General features: G+C 54.8%; 1 protein-coding gene across 1 annotated transcript in view; it reads right to left on the reverse strand.

Annotated features, from left to right (window-relative positions):
• Positions 1 to 602: 602 nt before the first annotated feature.
• Positions 603 to 25906, reverse strand: part of LOC119928159 (ATPase family AAA domain-containing protein 3) — a 62394-nt gene continuing 37090 nt past the window's right edge. Inside the window, exons 8-16 of the mRNA XM_038746142.1 lie at positions 24738 to 24893; positions 24590 to 24646; positions 23676 to 23801; positions 21987 to 22111; positions 18600 to 18651; positions 17562 to 17632; positions 9823 to 9990; positions 9028 to 9136; positions 603 to 2224 (exon numbers count right to left, since the gene is read on the reverse strand). Coding sequence (XP_038602070.1) covers positions 2045 to 2224; positions 9028 to 9136; positions 9823 to 9990; positions 17562 to 17632; positions 18600 to 18651; positions 21987 to 22111; positions 23676 to 23801; positions 24590 to 24646; positions 24738 to 24893 — 1044 coding nt within the window. The 3' untranslated portion in view covers positions 603 to 2044. The remainder of the gene's footprint in view (positions 2225 to 9027; positions 9137 to 9822; positions 9991 to 17561; positions 17633 to 18599; positions 18652 to 21986; positions 22112 to 23675; positions 23802 to 24589; positions 24647 to 24737; positions 24894 to 25906) is intronic.

The raw sequence follows: 25906 nt of genomic DNA on the forward strand, positions 1-25906 counted from the left end.
ACTGTTCTAAGCGCTGGGGGATACAAGGTGATCAGGTTGTCCCACGGGAGGCTCAGTCAGTCCCCATTTTACAGATGAGGCAACTGAGGCCCAGAGAAGTTAAGTGACGTGCCCAAGGTCACACAGCTGACAATTGGCAGAGCCAGGATTTGAACCCACGACCACTGACTCCAAAGCCCGTGCTCTTTCCACTGAGCCACACTGCTTCTCCCGGGTGTGGTTGTGCTGGATGGTCCACGCTGGGTCACTGAGGGAGCATCAGGAATGGAGAAGGGAGAGTCAGGGGGGAGGGGTGGTCCATGCAGGGTCAAGGGGGGACAGTCAGGGATGGAGAGTCCAGGCTTTGGGATGGTCCCCGCTGGGCCTATTGGAGGGAAAGTCAGGAGCAACCAGTGCACGATTCTTCCCGTGATGCAGCCTGGACAGGCCACTGGCCCGAGGAGGTACTGATGACCACCCGGTGCTCAGGCTGCCCTGACCTCCCAGGGGACCACGAGGCCGCACAGATGCACCCCAGATCACAGCGCAACGCTGACATCTGGAAGCGGGACTAGGGCTTGGGGCCTCACCTCCCTGGTGCTCCCCAAACGCAGAAGCAGGCAGCAGGTTGTTTCCCTTTATTTCATTAAAAAAAAATCACGAAAACCCCCAGATAGGCCTCCTTCCCCCACACCCCCTTCTCAGTTTTGATCCAGTGATTATGGATGAGTGGGCAATGAAAGTCTCTGGGGCTAGCAGCACTGTCTGGCCTTTGGGATGGGCTGGGATCCGGATGCTCCAGGTGACAATCCGGAGAGAGGAGGGGAATAGCTGGTGGGGGAGAAGACGGGTCAGGGGGCTGCTGGCCCCCCACCCCCAGGCTGGCTGCACTCCATCCACTTCTTACTGGCTACTCTACAGAGGTAGCTTGTTGACCCACTCCCGGGGTAGACAAGCTGTGGCCCACTTAGTAGCTGACTACATAGCCCAACTGGGGTTGGGAGGGGGCACCCCCCCAGGAATCGTACCTCAGCGATGGTCCAGTCTACCCATCCGGCTCGGACCGGTACGACACTGGATGTGTCATGTGTGAGCTCTAGCTGCTGTGCCAGCCTCCCCCTGCCCCACAACCACTGAGTTCATCAGGACCCGGAGCGAGGGAGGGGCTCGGGTTTGCCCGGAGACCCGTTCTGCACCCTGCGTTTCCCGGCTGGCAAAGAGGGGCCAGGTACCCTTGAGGGCAGATGTCCTGGTCAAAGCCCAGACCCCCGCCGGCAGCTTTGGGTTCCCTTCTTGCACCCTACGGGGAGGGCCCCGCGGTCAAGATCCAGGATACGGGGGTGGTGGTGGCAGGAATTGCTGAGATGGGGGGTGTGGGAGGACCAGCAGGAAACTGGACTGAAGGGAACGGTCAGTTCTGGGGGCGGTTTCTGCTGGCTAGCAGGCAGTAAGCAGGGCCCAGCCCTGGGCCATTCTCACTGCTCCTTTCCATACCAGTTGTGTGTGTATTGCTCAAGGCCCAGCCCCATAGGGAGATGGCTGTGGCGGAGAGGGGGCGGGGGCTTGGTTCGGCCCCGACTGCCGGGGGGATGGGGGCGTAAACCGTCATCTGTCTTTCCCTCTGCTTCGATCCCACATAAGGATTCCTTGCCCCAGGCCCAGCTGGCAGAGGGTTAGGGAGAGCCAGAGGAGCCGCCCCCTGCTACCCGGCAGTGATATGGGATAGAGTGGGGGTTGGGGGGTGGGGGTTCACAGAGCAGCTCCATCAGGGGGTCTGCCAGGATTCTTCTGTTCTGAGGGAGAGGGGCCGGAGGAGAGGCCAGCGGCAGTTGCCACAGTGGCAGAACCAGGGCCTCGGGGACGAGGCTGGCCGGGACCCACCGGAGGCCCCGCCGCCAGGCTCTTGTAATGCCGCTCGGCCCCGACAGCCCAAGACCCACGCTGGTCGGCAAAGCGGGTGGAAGATAGGGAGGGCCCAGCCAGCGCTGACCACAGGCACCCCACCCCACGTCCCAAAAACCTGCCGCAGCCAACCCTGGGCCCCCGCCCCCTGGGCACCGGGCCCTCACGCGGGCATCCCCTGGAAGAACGGCAGGGCCTGGCTCTTGCCCCCGTCCGTGTCCCGCTCGGCACCCTGGGCTTGGATCCACTTCATCTTCTGCCGGTGCTGCTGCATCGCGTCCTTTACCCGAGCGTCCACCATGGCCTCTGTGAGGACCCCGTCCTCAGACGCGTAGGCCAAGGCCTGCGGGGGGGAAGGGGGGAAAGGGAGAGGGTGAGTTGTGGGCCGCTGCAGCCCAGCCTGGCTGGGGATGCCAATGATCAGGATGCAAGCCACCCACGGGGCTCCAGCTCCCGGGTCCCTTCCCTCCCAGCTCAGGGAGAGCCCAGGCCTGGAGAGGCATGTCACACTCCATTCCGTAAAGGGATCTGGGCCGCTGGTGCACTGGGCAGACCTCTCTCCTTCCCCCCGGGGCCACCGCAAGCCGGATGGGCGGGCTCACAGCCAGTTCCCCCATTCCTGTGCCAGCGCCAGCCATTGGCAAGGCTCTGGGTCCTTGCGGTCAGTGGGAATGCGGCTGGCTCGGCTGGGCCCACTCTGCCATGGATCACACGGGCCCCTGGCGAGGTGCCCACCCCCGCCATTGAGGAGAAAGGTCCATCCATCCATCCGCCCAATGCCACCCGAGACAGACTGCGATGGAGAAAGGAAGAGGCGAAAGAGGAGGTGCTCCCAGACCAACAGAAGAGGAAGACAGCGAGTGCGTGTGTGTGTCTGTCTGTCTGTCTGTGTCCATGTCCCCAACTGATTCCACTGCATTTTGTGGAGAACCTTCTGCTCAGAGGGAAATCTGAACTCTCCAGAGAAGAAATCCAGGTCAGGGCAAACACTCCCTCCTTTGTGGAGGGGCCAGCGAGGTCCTCCGGGGAGTGGAAGGGTGGAGGAGATGCTCAGCCCCTACTCCATCTAGCTGTGCTCCCATGTAGAAAAGGATTCTGTGTTGGCGGGTGAGGGGGAAGCCATGTCTGTGGGCCAGTCTGTGGGCGACCGGTGCTCACCAGACGGCCCGTCCGCGGGGGGACTCAGCCCGCCCGCGGAGCTCGCCGCTCTCAATCCCAGCCCCAGATGGGCCACTCTCAGGGACGGGCTCCCCGGGGGCTGCAGAAATAGGAGAGCAAACGGCTGAGGAGGAAGGAGGGGTTGGGGGAGGATGCCCAGTGGTTGGGCAGTGGCCGGACCCCACCGGACGGAAGGACAGAGACAAAGACGGAGACAGCCTGCCCCGGCTCTGAGCACGGTCAGGAAAGATGGCAGCAGCAGCCTGGGCTGAGGTTAGCAGCCCCAGCCCAGCTACTTGGACATATAGCTGAACACACACACACACACACACACACACACACACACACACACACACACACACACACGTGCGCGCCTCTCTCTAGTCCAGTTCAGCTTTCACTGTGTCACAAGCAACAGCCTTGCAAAGACACAACACACATAAGAACCCCCTCCACTGTCGCCTAGCAACTGGATTTCCACCTCTCCATCCCCCGTTCCCTGGCCAGTTCCTCCCGGCAGCCCGCCTGGCCATCGGGGCTTCGGACACCACGATTCCCCTCCACCACACGGGAAGCAATGGGGCCAGCAGCGGGGCGACAGTCTTGGTGGGGGGACAGAACAGGGAGGGTGAAAGGCTGAGTAGAGAAATGGGCTCTTTTCAGGGAACAGGCAGGACCGGAGAAGCCAAAGGACGAAGCACCATCATCATCACCACCACCACCACCATTACCACTACTACTCACTGGGTACCCACTGGGTACAGAGCACCACGTAGGACCCAGGGTGTATTCTTTCCCAGCAACTACAGTCCATACAGCAAGTGCTTAGTTAATAGCCAGTGAAGCAGCGTGACAGTGTGAAGCACGGAAAGCGCACGGGCTTGGGAGTCAGAGGACGTCGGTTCGAATCCCATCTCCTCCACCTGTCTGCTGTGACCCTGGGCAAGTGACTTAACTTCTCTGTGCCAGTGACCTCATCTGTAAAATGGGGATTAAGACTGTGAGCCCCACGTGCGACAACCTGATCACCTTGTAACAATGCCAGTGCTTGGCACAGAGTAAGTGCTTAACAAATACCGTTATTATTTACCTCACCTGTAAAATGGGGATTAAGACTGTGAGCCCCATGTGGGGCAATCTGATTACCTTGTAACTATGCCAGTGCTTAGAACAGTGCTTGGCACATAGTAAGCACTTAAATACCGGTATTATTTACCTCACCTGTAAAATGGGGATTAAGACTGTGAGCCCCACGTGGGACAATCTGATTACCTTGTAACTATGCCAGTGCTTAGAACGGTGCTCGGCACATAGTGATCACTTAAAAATACCATAATAATAATAGTTAATAGAGAAGCAGTGCGGTCCTGGGTTCTAATCCCAGCTCTGCCACTTGTCTGCTGTGTGACCTTGGGCAAGGCACTTCACTCCTCTGGGCCTCAGTTTCCTCATCTGTAAAGTGGAGGCCCAGGCACACCAGGGACTGTGTTCCACTCGATCTGCTTGTATCCACTCCAGTGCTTACTTTACACAGTAAGCACTTAACGAACGGCACAATTATTTTTTTTCTAAATACACTTCCACTACCTCTACCCAGCAGATCTGGGGCCACCTCTGACTTCACTGATTCCCTTGTGCCACCTGCACATAACTTGGGTCTGCCTGCCTGCCTCCTCCCCTCTGTGAGGGCACCACATTATTTCCACGTCTCCAAGACCACGGGAATAGTGCTTCTGAAGAATCTCGCCCTACTGGAAACTCCCATTAGAATGTGCAAGGCCCGGATCTCCCGCTGATCCCGCCCCGTATTCAGCTGGTCACCCCCGACCTGTCAGTTCTCCACTCACAACATCTCCCCTCCATCCAAACTGGCACCACACGGGGCACCTGTCACACCTCTCCTCGAATACCGCGCCAGCTTCCTCGCTCACCTTCCGAGCCTGCCTCCGGCCTCTTCCCTCTCCAGGCCACTCTTCCCTCTGCTGCTGGGATTGTACGCCTAAAAATTGGTTCTGGGCGCATATTTCTGTTCCTCAAAAACCTCCGGTGGTTGCCCATCCACCTCTGCGAACTCCAGGTTATCGGCTTTGAGGCGCTTCCTTTCCTATCAAACCTCGATCCTCTCCCACTAGAATTAGGTCTGCCCGCTTCACTCCACTATCACCGACCTATGCGCTGTGCTTCGCTCTCACATCTCTTGCTCCTACCCTCCCCCTGGCCTGGAGCCCCCTCCTGCTTCCCACCCGGCAAACCCCAGCTCTCCTGATCTTCAAGCCCTCTGTGAAACCACATCTCCTCCACGAGATCTTCCCCGAAGAACCCCTCCGCCCTATACCCACCCCCACAACTGCAACTTCAGCACTCGTGCCTCCTTGAAGGCACCTGGGGACTCACATCTTCCACTGCAGGCAAGCATCTAATGCTTCAAGCCTGGCTCAGTGGAAAAGAGCCCAGGCTTTGGAGTCAGAGGTCATGGGTTCCAATCCCTGCTCCGCCACTTGTCAGCTGTGCGACTTTGGGCAAGTCACTTAATTTCTCTGTGCCTCAGTTCTCTCACCTGGAAAATGGGGATTAAGACTGTGAGACCCCCGTGGGACAACCTGATCACCTTGTAACCTCCCCAGCGCTTAGAACAGTGCTTTGCACACAGTAAGTGCTTAATAAATGCCATTATTATTATTATTCATTTGATCATATTTATTGAGCGCTTACTGTGTGCAGAGCACTGTACTAAGCACTTGGGAAGTACAAGTTGGCTACATATAGAGATGGTCCCTACCCAAAACTGGGCTCATAGTCTAGAAGGGGGAGACAGACAACAAAACAAACACGTAGACAGGTGTCTAAACCGTCTGCAATTTATTTTAGAGCCTCCCTTGCTAGCTTGTAATAATAATAATAATAATTGTGGTGTGTGTTAAGTGCTTATTATGTGCCAAGCACTGTACTAAGCTCTGGGGTAGATGCAAGATAATCAGGTTGGACATAGTCCCTGTCCCAAACAGGGCTCACAGTCTTAACCCCCATTTTATAGATGAGGTGACTGAGACGCAGAGAAATGAAATGACTTGCCCACCGTCACGCCGCAGACAAGTGACAAAGCCGGTTTTAGAACCCAGGTCCTTCTGACTCCCAAGCCGTGCTCTATCCACAAGGCCACGCGGCTTCTCAACTACGACTAGGAGAGTTGAGGGTAGGAATCGTGCCTAACTCTATTGTACGTTCACAGTGTTTAGTACAGTGCTCTGCACCCAGGAGGCACTCTATAAATGCTATTGACTGTTTATCTATGGCTGATTACCTTTTCTTCCCAGCCCAGAACCTGTGGTAGTCAGACGGACACAGCCTGTGGGAAGAATGTTCCCTGACTCCCTAAGCAAAACCCCCGGTGAAAGCGCTCTGGGTCACCTTCACCTTTCCCATTCCCATTCCCAAGAGCTTGTTCGGCCTCGCCCTGGCCCGGAGGCAGCTCCGGACAACCACTGGCTCAGGGGCTCTGAGGCATCCATCTTGGAGCCATTTGTGGTCAGCCAAAGGGGTGGCCCAGAAGGGCCCACCCGCTTCACTGTGCAGAGAGTGGATGGCCCGATGATGCCAGGCCCACCCGACACGGCGCGGTTGGGACCTGCCGGCAGCGGGAGAAAACCCGGAATTTCTCCCAGGCCACTGTGACTTTCCAGGCTGAGACGAGCCAGCGGTCTCCCCCCACGGCCCTCCCGTGGTCCCCTCACCTGCCCGCATCCCATCACTCACAAGCCCTGCCCAGATAGGCCTCCCTAAGATGCGGCCAGGCTGCCCACCCCTCCCTGCAGCCGGGAGCAGGTGCTGGTGGGGCAGTGCCCAGCAGGATGGGAAATCCTGGCCAGCCCCGAACTGGCATTTTACCCAATGAATTCACAGTCCTTCCCCACTAGTGCAACCACGGGAAGTTCCCACATCCCCCCCTTGGGTTTGGCCCTCTCCCTCTCTCTTCCCACATCAAAATGTTATTTGCTAATCCACCTACAGCACAATGGTGTGAACATAAGTGCATACACACACACACACCCCCAATCACCTTGCCCTCTCCCACCTCACCTCGCTACTCTCTTACTACAACCCAGAAGGCACACTGCACTCTTCTAACATTAACCTTCTCACTGTACCGCGATCTCATCTATCTCATCGCTGACCTCTCGCCCACATCCTGCCTGTGGCCTGGAATGCCCTCCCTCCTCATATCCGACAATTACTCTTCCCCTCTTAAAAGCCTTACTGAGGGCACATCTCCAAGAGGCTTCCCTGATTAAACCCTCCTTTCCCCTTCTCCCACTCCCTTCTGCGTTGCCGACTTGCTCCCTTTATGCATCGCCCCCTCCCAGCCCCACAGCACTTTTGTACATTAACTGTAATTTATTTCTATTAATGTCTGTCTCCCCCTCTAGACTGTAAGCTCATCGTGGGCAGGGAATGTGTCTGTGATACTGTACTCTCCCGGGCGCTCAATACAGTGCTCTGCACATAGTATGGCTCCTCAATGAATACGACTACATACACACACACTTCCCCCTGTCAAACCCTGAAATTCAGAACACAGTCCCTCCTTTCCTGGGCCTACTTGCAAACAAAAGTGGCAAGAGGACTACGGAACAGGGGAGGAGGGTGGGGAACCCCAAAGGTGGGGTGGGAAGCACCTTAGAAGCAAAGGATCCAGAAAACAACACACCACTTCAAACTGCCTTGGGAATGGACGGAGAGGGAGCAGCTACAGGTGCTGGATGGCTCCGGCAGGTCACTGTGGGGAGGAGTCAGGGCTGGAAGTGTTGGACGGTCTGTCCCTAACCTTGACGGTGGGTGTCCAGGAGGACAAAAAGCACACGGCTCTTCAGGACGCTCCGGTCACAGGCCGGGAGGTTGAGCCGGCCGGGGCTCACCTGAAGGTCAGGGCACATTTCGGCCTTCCCTTTTCTGAGTTTCTGAGAGGACATTTCACTTCATCTCATTTCGCTCACGCCATCGATGACGTGCCAGGAGGGCCGGGTTCAGACCCTCTGCGAGTGAGGCGGTCACCTGGGGCGGACCTTCCGGCAGAATGGCCGCGTCCAAAAGTTGGAGAGTGGCCGGTTCCTGTCCACTCGCGTAGGAAGGGGTGCCAGTATGAGCATGGTTGTGGGGGGTGGTGGCTCTGGAGGAAGGGGGCCCCTGGAGCCACCCTTTACCTTCAGGGACGCCTGGGGAGACCGCATAAAGTGGTACAAATGATGTCACTGGTCTGCTGCAAGCCCGACCATGGGGAATGGGAACAGGAATGGAAGTCGAGCTCATCTGGAAATGGCTCGATGCATTAGGTCTTCCTTGGGAAGCCTCCAGGAGCGGTGGCCTCTACTACACCCATTCCAGACATCACACCTAGAAATATGCTTCACTAGGTCACTTGGAGAACAGAGTGGCTTGAGTCCCAACACCGTTCCCCGCTCCCCCAGTCAGAACTGGCTGGCTCCCCCTTTCACCTCGCCGCATGCCCCTGGCACCCCAGTTAGGGAGGCAGGGGAAGGAGGGGGCAGGGGCTCCCCACCCACCGCTAGGCCTCTGCCGCTGAGGAACAAAGAGCGGCTGTGACTCACCACAACTCCGCAGCTGGAGGCTGGCAAGGCTGGGGGAGGGGGAGGGAGAGAAAAAGGGGAGTGGGGGGAACAGTGCCGTGCTAGGTCTGGCCCCGGCCCCGAGGGCTCGGCCCCGGGGGACCCAGCTGGGACCCTGGAGGGCCGGCTCTGCTTCCGGCCAGAGCTTTCAGATCCCCGAGGATCCTAAGACACCTCAGACGCGTAAAGGGTGGGACGTGGGCGTTTTGGGCCGAGCACGGCTCTCTACCACTGTGGACGAGGGGACGCGGATGAGGGCCCCCCCGGGCCAAGCGGCCTCTGTCTCGTCACAGAGTCCAGTTGTCTGAAGGGTTGGGGGTAGGCGATCTCCCGCCCTCAGTGGCTCGGGCCGCTAGACCCCGCTCACCTGCCAGGCCACCGCCAGCTGGGAAATCTCCCGGCCAGACATGCCTTCGGTCAGCTGCGCGATCTCTGAGCACTTTTTCCCGTAGTCGAACTGGGCCAGCTTCAGGCGCCTGGGGAGAGACGGACGGTGAGCGTGTGGGGCCTTGAGCTGGGGATGGGGAGTGGAAAGGGAGAGAAACTGGGCCCCCCGAACCGGTTTGGGAAAGTCCCATTTTGGGGCCCCCACCCCTGCGTCTACCTTACAGAGAGACCTCCACTTTTGAGCACTAAAGGCCCCACCCCCCAGTTCTCTGCTGCCACTCCCCCGTACCACGGCTCCCTGAATTTCAAACCTGCCCCTCAAACAAGGAGAGAGCTGCCACTCCCCCGTACCACATCTCCCTGAATTTCAAACCTGCCCCTCAAACAAGGAGAGAGGGGGCTGTGGAGCAGGTGAACTTCCAACCCACAGGTTGGAGACTCGTCAGACTGAACGTGAGATCCCCGGTAATGCGGCCTCTAAGCGTCTGTGCACGGGTCCAGGCTTCCCGATACACACCCCGGGTTGGCTTTTAGGGGCAACTGTAGCCGCTCGAGGGGGTCCCGGTGTCCCCTTCACCCCCCCACCGACAGGAACCAATCCCCGTCTCCAGCTGCCCGCTCCACGGGGGTGACGGTACCCCTATCGCCGCAGAGCCGGGCGATGCCCGGTCTTCGGGACCTACGGCTTCCGGGCTTCTGAAGAGACCGCGGGGAGAAACGGAAGGTCCGAGGATGAAGGAGGTCTCCGTGGCGGCCCGCGGCAGGAGACACTTACTGCTTGCCCTCGGTGGCCGGCTTCAGGACGTACTTATCGAAGTACATCCTGACCAGGCGCTCGCGCTCCTCGAGCTGCGGCAGGGCGAAGTTGACCATTTCGTCGATGCGGTCGTTGATGGCCCAGTCGAACTGCTCCGGCTGGTTACTGGCGAGCACCAGCATGAACCTGAAGGGCGACCGGGCAAGCGTGAGGCCCGGGCACCTTTACCCCCAGCCCAACCCCACCTCTTAACCTTGGCGGACATCCTCCCACCGGCCCACCACTATGCTTCCGGATTCATTCCCGCCTGCTCCCCTGCCTCTCTGCTGCCACTCAGTACTCACGGATACGTTCCCTCCAGCCCCCCACCAATCGATACACTCCGTCCTGTTCCCTACTGCCGCCCAAACGCTCCCTCCCATCCCCTAATGCTCGCGTATACAATCCCTCATGTGTCCTAATGCCACCTCCACGCTCACCGCTCCTGGGAATGGGGGGAAGGGAAGCTAGTTCGTGCTCTCAAGGCTGCCGTGGGAACTCCTTGCTGCTTGGAAGTCTCTTTCTTAGGTGCTGCAGGAATCGCTCACTTTAGCCCGTCAAGCTCAATCCTCAACTTCCCTCCACCTAACTTTCCCAACCCAGACGATGCCCCCCGCCCTCCCCACCGGCTCCCTGCCTCTCAATTCCAGAACCTCAGCTCGCTTCTCGATTCCTCAAGTCCGGTCGCTGAATTCTGTCGGTGGTTCCTCCACAACATTTCCAGAAGCTGCCCTTTCCTCTCCATGCAGGCAGGCAGTCCCACCCTGCTCTGGGAGGTCATCAGCTAGACCCCCACATGTGCCTCCTCATGGTCTCGCTGCCTCCCACCTCTCCCCTCTCCGGTCACTATTTCTCTCTGCCCCATGGAACAATCCTCTAAAGCATTGTTCTGTGCACATTTCCCAACTCCTCAAAAATCTCCAAAGCTTTCCCTTTCTGCTCAGCAACAGACAGAAACTCCTGACCAATGGCTTTATGGCACCATGAGCTCCCTCCCTCTTACCGCTCAGCTCTCCGCTCCTATTCCACCCCAGCTCACACTCTCTGTTCCTCCCATATGCACCCTCTCACTGGGCTCTGGCCTCAACTCTCCTTTCCATGCCCTATTCCCTTCCTCCTGCCTGGGACTCCTTTCCTTTTCAAAACTGTCTGACCACAGTTCTCCTTTGGAAATCCCACCTCCTCCAGGAGGCTTTTCATGATTTGTTCTTTTCCTGTGTCAAAATCTCTCCATTACCTCTTGAGCACTTTTGCACAAAGCAATTTACACTCTATTTGAGCATGCCTCCCTACTCGTAGTAAATTATTTAGCACTAGTCTCGCAAGAGCAAGCCAATTAGTCTCCATTTAAGCAGGGATTGTCTTCTTCTATCATAGGGGCCCAGTAGAGTACTCTGTAGGCAATAGGTGTTCCATAAATAATAATAATAATGATGATGACATTTATTAAGCGCTTACTATGTGCAAAGCACTGTTCTAAATACAAGACTATTTAGCTCCCTGCAGGTGGAAGGGCCCCCCTCGACCAGCTTCTGTGGGGATGCAAGGCACGCAGTCGCAGCCTCGACACGGAAGGGTTTTCGGCCCAGGGCTGTCGCCAACGGGTCAGTGGCCTAATGGATAGAGCAGGGGACTTGGAGTCAGGAGGTCATGGGTTCTAATCCCTGCTCTACCACTTGTCTGCTTTGTGACCTTGGGCACCTGACTCACTTGTCTGGACCTCAGTGACCTCATCTGGAAAATGGGGATTAAGACTATAAGCCCTATGTGGGACATGGACTGTGTCCAACCCGATTACCTTTGTATCTATCCCAGTGCTTAGAACAATGCCTGGCACACAGTAACCACTTAACAAATACTACTATCATTATTGTTATTAATGGAGATGGGGAACATAGGGAAGGAGAAAAGCTCTCCCGATAATAACCATGATAACACTGATGGCATTTGTTAAGCACTATTTGTCAAGCACTGTACTAACTGCTGGGGAAGATACAAGAGAATTAGGTAGGACATGGTGCATGTCCCCCTTGGGGAACAATCGTATTTACTGAGCACTTACTGTGTGCAGAGCACTGTACTAAGCGCTTGGGAAGTCCAAGTTGGCAACATATAGAGACGGTCCCTACCCAACAGTGGTCTCACAGTCTAGAAGGGACAGAATGCACAGTGCTCAGAATAGTGCTTTGCACATAGTAAGCGCTTAATAAATGCCATTATTATTATTACCAGACACCTTTTTTCTTCCAAGTTCATTTTCTTTCTAACTTTTCTGGTATCTGTGGAACGCTTACTATGTGCCAGGCACTGTACTAAGCTCTGGGGTAGATAGAAGGCAATCAGATTGGACCAAGTCACTCTCCCGCCTAGGGCTGTCTTAATCCCCACTGTACAAAGTAACTGAGGACCAGAGAAGTGAAGTGACTTGCCCAAGGTCACACAGCAGACGAGCGGCGGAGCCGGGATTAGAACCCAGGTCCTCCGACTCCCGGGCCCGGGCTCTATCCGCGGGGCCTTGTTGTTTGCCATATAATCTGACAGGTTGGGAAGTCTTCCTCCTGCTCACTCCAGGTCCCGGGGGAGAGATTATTTTTCCAGTGTCACCATACGCTATCGCCGGGCACCGGAGGTGTGAGAGGCTTGTGGGGCGGTACATGTTGGGGGCTGGAGAGTAAGGAAGTGGGACTTGTGCCAACATAAGGACAGTCTACAACATGACCCAGTGGATACAGCATCATCATCAATCGTATTTATTGAGCGCTTACTATGTGCAGAGCACTGTACTAAGCGCTTGGGAAGTACAAATTGGCAACATATAGAGACAGTCCCTACCCAACAGTGGGCTCACAGTCTAAAAGCATGAGCCTGAGAGTGAGGAGGTCATGGGTCCTAATCCCAGCTCTGCCACTTGTCTACTGTGTGACCTTGGGCAAGTCATTTCACTTCTCCGGGCCTCAGTTGCTGCATCTGTAAAATGGGGATTGAGACCGTGCGCCCCATATGTGGGACAGGGACTGTGTTCAACCTAACTTGTATTGACCCCAGTGCCCAGAAGAGTGCTTGGCACATAGTGACTAATAAGTACTATTATTATTATTATCTAGACTCTACGCTCATTGTGGGCAGGGAATGGGTCTGTTTATTGTTGTGGTTTACTCTCCCAAGCACTTAGTACAGTGCACTACACAAAGTAAGCACTCAATAAATACGACTGAATGAATTAGTTGGTATCTTGGGGACCCACAGAGGGAGAACCAGGCGTTTGCTGCATGCCTGCCTCACCATATGGGCACAGGAGCGGAGTGCTGCCACCGCTGATGCCACCGCCAGTGTCCCCCGAAACAGCGAGAACCATGGTGAGCCACCATTAGAGAAGCAGCGTGGCTCAGTGGAAGGAGCATGGGCTTTTGAGTCAGAGGTCATGGGTTCAAATCCCAGGTCCGCCAACTGTCAGCTGCGTGACTCTGGGCAAGTCACTTCTCTGTGCCTCAGTTACCTCATCTGTAAAATGGGGATTAAGACTGTGAGCCCCCCATGGGACTACCTGATCACCCTGTAACCTCCCCAGAGCTTAGAACAGTGCTTTGCACATAGTAGGCGCTTAATAAATGCCATTATTACTATTATTGCCCCCCGAGGCAGAAGCCCACTGGGCAGCAGGGGCAGGAGCCTGGCATGGGGGGCTTCTGGAGGGGGTCGGCCAGGTGGGGGATATGGGACGGGGTGCAGAGAACGCTTTCCCATCTGCTCCCACGTCTCCCGGAGAGTGCCAACCTGGTGCTTAATTTAGACGCTGACGGTGGCTGCCTCATTGCCGTGACGAAAGAGACTCTACATTTCACGGGAATACAGTGAGTGCCTCCTCCCTTTTCTGTGCCACTCGTTAGGGCTAACGAGAGACAAGAGGGAGCCCGAGGGGCAGAAGAGCCCTCCCCGCCTCACGCCCCTGGGCTATGGTAACCACGGGCTACCGTCTTGGGGTCCACCCCGTTCGTTGGAGAGTCGAGCTGTTATCGGGGGATCGATGTTAGGCCGGCCGGAGCCGCCTCGGCCCCAACCCCGAGCGTGCCGGTCCTGCTTGCGACTGAGTCATCGCGAGGATGCCAGAGGGGATGAGTCTTGTTTCCGGCGGGGCTGGTGCCAAGCAAAGACAGTGACTTCACGAAAACAGGCAGATGGGCCTGTCATCCCAATAACATGCCACCACGAAGCAGCCTGGCCCGGGGGATAGAGCCCTGGCTCTGCACTTGTCTGCCGTGCGGGCCTGGACAAGTCACTTCACTTCTCTGGGCCTCGGTTTCCTCATCTGTAAAATGGGCATTAAGACTGTGAGCTTCTTGTGGGACAGGGACAACCTGATAAAGGGAAATCTGCCCTTTCCTCGCCATCCACTTACCCTAACCCAACTTGGTTACCGCATCAGCACTTAGAACAGTGCCTGAAAGCCCAGGCTTGGGAGCCAGAGATCATGGGTTCTAATCCGAGCTCCGCCAAATGTCTGCTGTGTGACCTTGGGCAAGTCACTTAACGTCTCTGAGCCTCAGTTCCCTCATCCGTAAAATGGGGATTAAGACTGTGAGCCCCACGTGGGGCAATCTGATCACCTTGTACCCTCCCCCAGGGCTTAGAACAGTGCTTTGCACATAGTAAGCGCTTAACAAATGCCATCATTATTATTATTACTAGCTAGTAAGCGTTTAACGAATACCATAAAAACAAAACACAACAAACCGGCCTTCGGGCCCCACCATCAACCTTGGGCAGGGCTGAAAGCCAGAAGCGTGGCCATGATTGCCGGTGTTCTTCAAACCCCAGGGAATTGGTCCCGCCTCTCTGCCTCCACCTAAATCTCTTGGAATCGGGCCTCTTTACTTGTCCACTGGTGTTCACCTCTTTGATTAGCACTTCTACTTTTAATTAGTGCATCACCTTGCCCCCTCCTACCTCACTTCGCCACTCTCCTATTACAACCCAGCCCGCATACTTGGCTCCCCGACTGCCAACCTTCTCACCATACCTCGGTCTCATCTAAATCTTGCCGCCAACCTCTCGCCCACGTCCCGCCCCTGGCCTGGAACGCCCTCCCTCTTCATAGCCGACAGCAATCACTCTTGCCCCGCTTCAAAGCCTTATCGAAGACACGTCTCTTCCAAGTGGTCTTCCATGCCTACACCCTCCCTTCTCCCCCTCCTTTCTGCATCACCCTGACTTTACTCACCTTTATAACCCCCGCCCCCTTGCCCCACAGCACTTATGTTCATATCTGTAATTCTATTTATTTTTTTTTATCAACGTCGGTCTCTCCCTCTAGACAGTAAGGTTATTTTGTTACAGTGAACTCTCCCAAGCACTTAGTACAGTGCTTTGCATGTAGCTAATAAATATGACCGACTCACTGCATTTCTGTCCATACCATCTCCTTGTCTTTCCCATTTGACAATCTTCCCACCCAAATGTCCCACCCAATCAACCATAGGCATTAAGTGCTTACTGTGTGCAGAGCTCTGTACTAAGCACTTGGGAAAGTACAATATAACAGAATCGGTGGACATATTCCCTGTCTACAATGAGCCTACAGTCTAGAGCTTACAGACTAACCCATCACTGTAGATAACACCACCTTCCCCATCTAATTAGACCGTATCCTTGGCGTTATCCGAGTCATCTGTCTCATTCAACCCAGACTGAGCCCCCTTTTTCCTCTTCTCCTCATCCCCCCACCCTACCTCCTTCCCACAGCACCCTTATATATGTTTGTACAGATTTATTACTCTGTTAACTTTACTTATACATATTTACTCTTCTATTTCTTTTGTTAATGGTGTGCATCTAGCTTTAATTCTATTTGTTCTGACGATTTTGACACCTGTCTACATATTCTGTTTTGTTGTCCGTCTCCCCCTTCTAGACTGTGAGCCCGTTGTTGGGTGGGGACCGTCTCTATATGTTGCCGACTTGTACTTCCCAAGCGCTTAGTACCGTGCTCTGCACACAGTAAGCGCTCAATAAATACGATTGAGTGAATGAATGAATGAAATTCAACGCTCATCGGTCACCTAATTCTGTCAGTTCTACCTATACGGCCTCTCTAAAATCTGCCCTTTCCTCTCCAAAGCGCTCAATAAATATGATTGAGTGAATGAATGAATGAAATTCAACCCACATCGGTCACCTAATTCTGTCAGTTCTACCTATACGGCCTCTCTAAAAATCTGCCCTTTCCTCTCCATGCACTTATCGTACCCCACCATGGCTACTGTGTCGGCCTCCTTCCCTGCCTCCTGCCCCTCCTGACTCCAGTCCATGTTTCACTCTGCTGCCTGGATCGTTTTTCTTAAAAAAGTTCAGTCTGTGCCTCCCGGCTTCTCATAACCTTCTGCCGGTTGCCCATCCATCCCCTCAACAGAAATTCCTCGCTAACAGCTTTAAGGCATTCAGTCACCTTTCCCCTCTCCTACTTTACCGTGCTGATCTCCTTACCTAGTCCACACAACTCACCCAACAGCAACCTACTCTCTGTACCTTGGTCTCAGCTCTCTTGCCAGTGACCCCTTGCCCGAGTTCTCCTTCTGGCCTGGAACTCCCTCCCCCTTCATATCTGACGGCCAATCCGTGGTGCTTATTGGGCGCTTACTATGTGCAGAATACTGTGCTAAGCGCTTGGGAGAGTAAAATGCCACAGAATTAGCAGACGCGTTCCCAGCTCAAAACAAGCGGCTCTCCCCAACTTCAAAGCCCTCCTAAAATCACATCCAAGAGGGACTAACTCCTCATTTCCCCACCCTAACTGCCCTCCCTTCTGCATCGCTTTGGCCTTGGGTCTACCTTTAATTTACTTTAATGTCTGTCTCCCCTTCCAGACTGTAAGCTTCTTGTAGACAGGATTTGTGTTGGCCCACTCTATGATACTGTACTCTCCCAAGCTCTTAGTACAGTGCTCTGCACAGAGTAGGTGCTCAATAAATACCACTGGTGGACTGACTGATGTTAAGGAGAAGACGATAGCTTCCTTCTGGGCCACTTTTTGTTTCTTCATCGGTCCAAACACAATTGGGGTGTGTGAGGCAACACACTCCGCTCTGTTCAAGCAGAGTCATCCCAATCACTGCTGGGAACATTAGAAGCTTGAGGATCTCAGCACAGACCCCCCTCGTCCATTCCAACTCCCCTCAGCTGGGAAGAGAAGCAGCGTGGCATAGTGGATGGAGCACGGGCCTGAGAGAAGGTCATGCCAGCTCTGCCACTTGTCAGCTGTGTGACCTTGGGCAAGTCACTTCACTTCCCTGTGCCTCAGTTACCTCATCCGTCAAATGGGGATTAAGGCCGTGAGCCCCAAGTGCAACCTGATTACCTCGTATCTATCCCAGTGCTTAGAACAGTGCTCGGCACATAGTAAGTACTTAAATGCTATTATTACTATTAAAGAGACCCACTTCTTGCCAGTGTTGCCTGTGCCCCCAACTCACTCAGGGAGAAACAGCTCCAGCACATCCAGGAGGCGTGCCAAACTGAGGCAGGCATGGCCTGTGCTCTGCCTTCTTGAGATGCCACCCGCCCCACGCCCCTCAGTCTCAGGCACAGACCCAAGAGGTCCATTAACTTTCCCGGAAAGGGAGAGGCGGCCGTTTTCTGGTCTGTGGACACATTGTCTGAGATAGGTGCCACCCAACTGCTTGGGCTTCTGAAGGCCGATGCCCCCGGCTCGGTCCTCCTCTTACTTGTTGCTGTGCTGGCCGGTCCGATGAAGGAACGCGTTTAATGTCGCCCTCAGGTCTTCGCTGATTTTCTCCTGAGAAGACAAATGCCAGGTGCCTCATGTGCCCCTGCCAGACTGAGTGCTGGAGGGAGGGGTGGCCACTCCCGCCAACACTGCTCACAGCCCAGGACACCCGTCCCTCCGCCCTCTGAAGTCCCAGGTCAGTTCTGGGCCAAAGTGCGGGCAGGACGGGGAAAGGGCAGGGCCACTAAGGATGCTGGTCTCCCCTTTCTCAACACCTGGGGTCTGTTTTGCAAGTCAGCGCCCAGGTGTCATGACTAGACCCCGACACACACAGAGACGCATGGGGATTTCCACTTCTAAACTGGGCCGAACCCACTCTGATCGGTCAGTAACATTTCTCTCCCTTCGGGCTTGGGTAGAACAGAGGGACTGGGCAAGGGGGAATTGGACCATTTCCATAAGTGTCTCTGGAAGAGTGCTCACTGCAGGGGCTAAAAGCAAAATAAAGTGGCAGCATGGAAATGAAAGTGCTGATAAAACAGCTCCTCCAGATGGGGGTTGGTGTGGGTCAGGAGCCACAGGGAAGCAAGGAACCAATCGCTCAGGCGAGGCAAGAAGTGGTCCAAATGGGAGGGTCCCGCTGGGTTGAGGTCTCATCTCTCCCGGGGTGGGCTTCGCCAGCTGCGGACAACCCCATTCTCCCTCCTGAAGAGGGGAGGGGAGGAGGAGAAATCATCAGAGCCGTTTTCACATGGGGTTTATCCCAAACAGCCCAAGGAGCCACTTTCTCCTTCATTGTACTTCCCAAGCGCTTAGTACAGTGTTCTGCACATAGTAAGCGCTCAATAAATACGATTGATGATGATGATGAACCATTGCAATTTCCAATCTGGAGGCATCGGGCGGCCTGGGTCCTCCTGCCTGCGGGGACTGCCTACCCAGGGGAGAGGAGAGGAGGGGGCCAAGCTACTGACCCCGAAGCCCCGGCAGACAGGCCTCCCTCCCCACCGACCCGGGGACCCCGAGAAGGACGTACCGTGGCCCTCTTCCTTAGGAACGCATCCGCTTCATCCACAAAGAGCAAAAGGCTGAAAACGCAACAGCACAAACCCGTCAGCGCTCTCGGGGGAATGGGCAGATCCCCGGGGATTCCGTGACCCACCCTAAGGGTCCACATGCAGCGTGCCTTAGTGGAAAGAGCCCGGGCTTGGGAGCCAGAGGTCATGGGTTCTAATCCCAGCTCCGTCACTTGTCCGCTGTGTGACCTTGGGTAAGCCACTTACCCTCTCTATGCCTCAGTTACCTAAATCTGTAAAATGCAGATTTAATAATGATAATGATGATGATGGTATTTGTTAAGCGCTTACTATGTGCAAAGCACTGTTCTAAGCGCTTGGGGGATGCAAGGTAATCAGGTTGTCCCACGTGGGGCTCACAGTCTTAACCCCCATTTTACAGATGAGGGAACTGAGGCCCAGAGGAGTTAAGTGGCTTGCCCAAGGTCACACAGCTGACAAGTGGTGGAGCCAGGATTCAAACCCATGACCTCTGACTCCCAAGCCCAGGCTCTTTCCACTGAGCCACGCTGCTTCTCTGTATTTAGACTGTGAGCCCCACGTGGGACAACCTGATTACCTTGTATCTACCCCAGGGCTTAGCACACCCCAGGGCTTAGCACAGGGTAAGAGCTTAACAAATACCATTATTATTATTATTCTTATTACATGATTTTCTGGGGCAGGAGAGCAGGGGACTTCGTTGTGGGCAGGGAATGTGTCTGTCTTTTGTCATATTGTATTCTCCCAAGCACTAAGAACAGTGCTTTGCAAACAGTAAGCGTTCAGTATTATTGAATGAATGACCACAGTATTAATGTGACATTTTGTAATTGTTCATTACAGTATTTGTTCAGCATTTACCCTAGGCTCAGCACTGCACTGAACAATGGAGTAGACAGAAATGGGTGAGTCCAACTGGAACTCTACATGGCTCACAATCTAAAGACTAGGGTGAGTGACCGTCTTAACCCCATTTTACAGATAAGGGCACTGCAACTCAGAGGCGTTAAGTAACTGGCTAAACGTCACACAGCAGGGACTGGGCAGAAGTAGGACTAGAACCCTGGTATTGGGATTTCCAATCCCACGCTACTTCTGGGAAGCTCTGCTCCATCTGGGCCATTCTTTCCTGGAAGACGGCAAAACTCCAAAAGGAACAATCTACAGGAAAGCATGACCGCTTGAATTCCCCTGCTGGATGCGGGAACACGAGTGCGTGCGGCCGCTTGAATTTCACCTCCCCCATATTCCGGCCCCTCAGCTGAGCCTGGCCTCCCTGGACGGCTACTGGCACAGAGATGGCAGTCAGCATACGAGCTCCAAGCCACACAGAGGCCGCATGGCCTTGTGGCTACAGCCTGGGCCCGAGAGTCAGAAGGACCTGGGTTCTAATCCCAGCTCTGCCACTTGTCTGTTGTGAGACCATGGGCAAGTCAGTTCCCTTCTCCGTGGCTCTGCTTCCTCATCTGAAAAATGGGGATTAAGACTGTGAGCTCCAGATGGGACGCAACTGGGTTGAACTAGATTAGTTTGTATAATAATAATAATAATAATAATAGCATTTATTAAGCGCTTACTATGTGCAAAGCACTGTTCTAAGCGCTGGGGAGGTTACATTCATTCATTCATTCAATCAATCATATTTATTGAGCACTTACTGTGTGCAGAGCACTGTACTAAGCGCTTGGGAAGTACAAGTTGGCAACGTATAGAGACGGTCATCATCATCAATCGTATTTATTGAGCGCTTACTGTGTGCAGAGCACTGTACTAAGCGCTTGGGAAGTACAAGTTGGCAACGTACAGAGACGGTCCCTACCCAACAGCTGGCTCACACTCTAGAAGGGGGAGAGGTGATCAGGTTGTCCCACAGGGGGCTCACAGTCTTAATCCCCATTTTCCAGATGAGGGAACTGAGGCCCAGAGAAGTTAAGTGACTTGCCCAAAGTCACACAGCTGACAAGTGGCGGACCGGAATTTGAACCCACGACCTCTGACTCCAAAGCCCGGGCTCTTTCCATGGAGCCCCGCTGCTTCACATAATAAGTGTTCAATAATACCATGGAGAGAGAGAGAGAGAGAGAGAGAAAGAAATATGATGTGGAGATCAAGACAGGTGCCAGGACATAGTTGGTGCCCAAAGCCCATGCCCCTCCTCCACCTGCCTTCTCTCCTTAACCCAGAGGGCTGAAATCGAAACACAAGGCCCTGCCATTTGGCTCCTTTTCCATCCCTCGCGGGACAGGCATACATGGGCTTCAAGCCGAGACAGATACGTGCTCTCATTAGGCCAGGATACCAGCTGAACATCAGAAAACAACATAAATGAGGTCAGCTGGTCTCCCAGCTTCGGCTCGGTCGCCAGCAGACCGACCTGCTGTTCCCTTGACCCCTCACATTCTGCCCTGGGCCTTATGCTCGAGAAGCAGCGTGGCTCAGCAGAAAGAGCCCAGGCTTGGAGTGAGAAGTCATGGGCTCAAATCCCGGTTCCGCCAATTGTCAGCTGTGTGACTTTGGGCAAGTCACTTCACTTCTCTGGGCCTCAGTTACCTCATCTGTAAAATGGCAATGAAGACTGTGAGTCCCCCATGGGACAACATGATCACCTTGTAACCTCCCCAGTGCTTAGAACTGTGCTTTGCACATAGTAAACACTTAATAAATGCCATTATTATTATGCTTCTGGAGATATTAACCCCTCAAGCCACTTTAACCCAGAGCTAAATACAGCGTGTGACACCCATGGTGGGAGGGAAAGTTGGGTCTGTCCAAGCCACTTGCTGCTGCAGAAGACTTCTGCAGCTTCTAGCAGCTGACCGCCGGACTGGAGCTCGGTGAAATCGTGTGAGCTCAAATGTAAGTGGCAGATTCATTCATTCATTCAACTGTATTTATTGAGCGCTTACTGTGTGCAGAGCACTGTACTAAGCGCTTGGGAAGTACAAGATGGCTGACCCCTGGAGATGGGACCCCTCAAAATTCACCTTCATCCCCTACCCCAGCCCGGCGGACGTTTCTTCCCTCCAGCACCCTCCACGGTAGAGCCCAAGTCCCAGGTGCAAACAGACTCCAGTGGGGCCCGCAGAGCAAACACGGTCCGGAGAGGCCGCGCCTGGGCAGAACCAGTCTGCACACGCAGAAGTCACCCTCAAGCTCTTTGGACAGTGGAGGGTGCCCATCGGGGAAGTGCCCGCACTTCTCTAGTGAACTATGCGGGTGAGGACAAGAGAGGGGGCTGGCCACATGCAGGGATGGAGGTCCACGGGCCACGCCTACCGCCTAAATGGCAAAGAGGGGCCGCATCGGAGACCGCAGACAGGATCGGACTGAAACATCCCAAGGGACAGCGGGCGTCCTCCACTCACCCCCTCCGGCTGGTGTTGGCCCAGTCAAAAACCTTGTGCATGGCCGTGACTCCCTCTCGCCCCATAGGGGCTACATCCCCTCCGGTCATGATGGCGTAGTCCATACCTGAGTGCATGGCGAGTTTCTGACAGACAGAGGAGGAGGAGAGAGGTGAGAACATTTTCTATGCCTCCCCCTTTGACCCGCCCACGCTCCTTCAGTAGCCTGTCCGTCAACATCATAAAGACCTTTAAAGCCAGGGGACCCAAAGTACATTGGGACCCAGGGAACGGGGCTCCTTCAAGCCCCCTTAGAATCAACCCATCGTACTGACTGAGCGGGAAGTGGCAGAAAGGGCCGGCAACTCATCGGCCTGCCTTAAGGATGGGTCGGAGTTGGGATGCCATCTGACCAGCTCTTGGGGCACCACGGTAACTGCCGTGTGGGCCAAGTGGCCAACACTCCCTCTGGGTGAAAGCCTCACTACCCAGCACATGGTCAAAAGCTCTATGGGGAGAGTCTGGCATGGAGACGGGATGGAGAGATTACAAGGTCCATCCCTGACCCCGGGGATAACCAGTTTCCCCAAGCCTCTTGGTGCCCGTGTCTGAGGCTGGATGACCGGCTGAATGGATCACACGTGGATTCCCATGATGTGTCCCCGGAGGGAACATTCTCCCTTGGATCCAGGGAGAAAAGCGACAGAGACTGGAGTCACACAGAGTTGGCAGCTTCAGTCTCCATGTTTTATGACCTTCACACTCCACTCCAAGGCCTCCCTGACTCCTTCCTCCCACCAAGCAAAATTTAGATTTTTTTTTCAAAAACACCTTTCCAAAGCCAGAGGAGGTTAAAACACAAAAACAAGAGTGGTGAAGATTTTAAAGGATCCTGCTTAATCGTGCCTGATGGAATTCTTCACCTCCATGAGATACACACCACCAATTGAAAAAAGTGACCACCTCCTCATTCTGCTTCCGGCGCGCACACCGGTTGGGCCTCCCGGGAGAATTAGTTTTTAATGGACCGTCAATTCGAACGAGGACGGATTGCTGCAGTCAAATCCTCACCAGGAGCCACTGAGGAAAGCACTGAAAATGACCTATTTCAGCTCTGTTGCGAAAGCTTCCTTCCCTACCAGGATTCACACATCTGACAAAGGCGATTCGTCTGCCGGCAACCGAAACGAACGCCTTTGGGTCTAAAAGACGCAAATTCCCTTGGGGCCCACATTGGCTCCGAGCTCAGCTGTGACCTGCAAAGCCGGGACGGGACGCCCGGCAGCTCACTGGAAAACGAAACTACTGATCGGACAGTTTCACCACTCACCTCTGCGCATCTCTGGAAAAAGCCCTGCCTGTGCCTGCTAAAAATTGAATTCAAATCCATTACTCAAGAGAAACCGGGGCCTCCTTTTGGGCCCTCGCGGGTTTCAAGGAGCCAGGGAGAGTCCTCTTGCTCTTTGAACGATGCAAAATGAGAAGGGCCAGGTTCGTTCTGCTCTCGGTGCTTCGAGATAAGACCGGCCAGAGACCGCTTCTGTCCCTCGGGCAGGCCCCGGTGTCCCAGTGCAAGGCACGCCAGAGCAAACGGCTCATTTCCGATCTCCCTCCCTCCCCGGGGAAACCGGCAAGAGGCCCAGGTGTGCTGTGCTGAGCCACTCTTCGAAGAGCCAAAGCAGCCGGCAGGCCCGAGCCTTATGTCATTACCTTGGCAAACAGGGTTTTCCCGGTCCCGGGAGGCCCGTACATAAGGATATTCCTGTACAAGCTTTTGTTCTTTTTGGTGTTCCTTGTTGCTATGGCGATGTCCCTAACCCTCTCCTCCAGCTTGGGCTGCAAGAGAGAGAGAAGCCGTTTATAGCGGACAAACCCCTTGCTCTGGAGGGCCTTAAGGATCTGGGCCCTTCGGCAGAGGCTGCCCATCAACCCGGTGGCAGGAGGGGGCACGGAGATGTCGTTTTCTCCTGTCCACCGTGGAGAGACCTCGCCTAGAATCTGAGTATTTCAGAGGAAGGAAGACGGAAACAGCTTGGGGCGGGGACTCCTCAGATTTGTTCGGAAGGGCTGAACCTCAGCCACGGGTGGAGTGGGGACAGGGAGAGAGCCACGATACGGCGCTAAGTTCAGTGTACTAAATCCTGGGGGCGCTCAATAAATGCCACCATCCCTTGCCAATCAAAACTGTCTGGGGCTGAGACGACTCCTCCACCGGGGCAGGATATCTCCGTGTCATTGCTCAGGCCCTGCAGTCTGGCAGATCTGTTTAGTCACAGATTCTCCCGTCCTCCCAGCCAACCCCCGGCCCACCCCCTTTTCCTCCACTGCGCTGGCAAGCCCCTCCTCTTCCAAAACTACCGAAAACCCACTTCCTCCAGAAAGCCCTCCCTGCTTGACTCCGTCTGACTCACCGCCCCAACTCCTCCAGCCCCCGGGGGTGGCCTCTCGAATCACCATACGGCCCCGAGACAAAACCATCTGTAAGACCCGGCCTCTCAGGATGGAAACCCACTGGTTCCTCCCATCTCCCGAGGTCGGCTGCTTGGGTTTCCCCCCGGCCTTTGGCGGGAAGGTGGATGGCGACAACTCCTGACACCCTTTAGGAGGTCAATGCTTCTACTTACGCTGAGCACCACGCCTTCGAGGGCATCCTGGGGCTTGCTGGTGAGCCGCTTGCCAACCTGAAGGGGAGAAAGCAGGTCACGACCCGGCCTCGGGCCCCATCGAAGCCGAGGAGAGGACGGACGTGTCCCAGATCGGCCCGGGGCTTACCTTAATAGGGTGCTTGAGGGCCTCTAGCACAGTGATCCGGGACGTCTCTCTCACCAGCGAGGGCTTGCCCAACCGGGCTTCGATGTAGCGGCCCGCGACCCCCGTGGCGTTCTTGGCCGTGTAGATCCCGGCGGCCAGCAGGGTCAGCCCGGCCACCTGAGGGAGGGGAGAGGAGAGACTCTAGCCTGTGGACTCGGTGTGGGCAGGGGATGTGTCTGTTGTATTGTTGGGCGGGATTCTCCCAAGCGCTTGGTACAGTGCTCTGCACACGGTAAGTGCTTAGTAAATACCACTGATTTACTGACTGAAGTCAGGGCCCACACTCTCCAGCAATTAGCCCTGCCATGGATGACGGTGGCCCTCCAAACCAACAGTCACTCTAGGGCCAACGTGTAAATATTCCAGGGGTCAGGGGATGGGCAAAAAGACAGCAGAACCAAGCAGGGGCGGGAAATCTACATACAGGTTTGCCGCTTTCCTGCTCCTCGGTTACGATTGTGTTTTTGCATTTCGATCAATCAACCGTATTTATCGAGCGTTTACTGTGCACGGTATTTTATTTTGTTGATATGTTTTGTTTTGTTGTCTGTCTCCCCCTTCTAGACTGTGAGCCCGCTGTTGGGTAGGGATCGTCTCTATATGTTGCCAACTTGTACTTCCCAAGCGCTTAGAACAGTGCTCTGCACACAGTTAGCGCTCAATAAATATGCTGTACTAAGCACTGTACTAAGTGCTTGGGACAGTACAATGTAACAGAATTGGTAAATTCATTCATTCATTCAATCGTATTTATTGAGCGCTTACTGTGTGCAGAGCACTGTACTAAGCGCTTGGGAAGTACAAGTTTGCAACATATAGAGACGGTCCCTACCCAACAGCGGGCTCACAGTCTAGAAGGGGGAGACAGACAACAAAATGTGTTTGTTCCCTGCCCTTCCCGTCTCTTACTAATGGACAGCAAGGCTCACAGTCTTTACCCACATTTTGCAGGTGAGGTAACTGAGGCACAGAAAAGTGAAGTGAGTTGTCCAAGGTCACCCAGCAGACAAGTAGTAGAGTTGGGATTAGTACCCAGGTCCTTCTGAGTTCCAGGCCTGTCATCATGATCAAAGTCCCCCTAGAAACGTGGCCCACCCTTCTCCCTAACGTGACCCCGGGGGGGAAGAGAG

Source organism: Tachyglossus aculeatus, chromosome 5, assembly GCF_015852505.1.
Source record: "Tachyglossus aculeatus isolate mTacAcu1 chromosome 5, mTacAcu1.pri, whole genome shotgun sequence".
Lineage (NCBI taxonomy): Eukaryota > Metazoa > Chordata > Mammalia > Monotremata > Tachyglossidae > Tachyglossus > Tachyglossus aculeatus.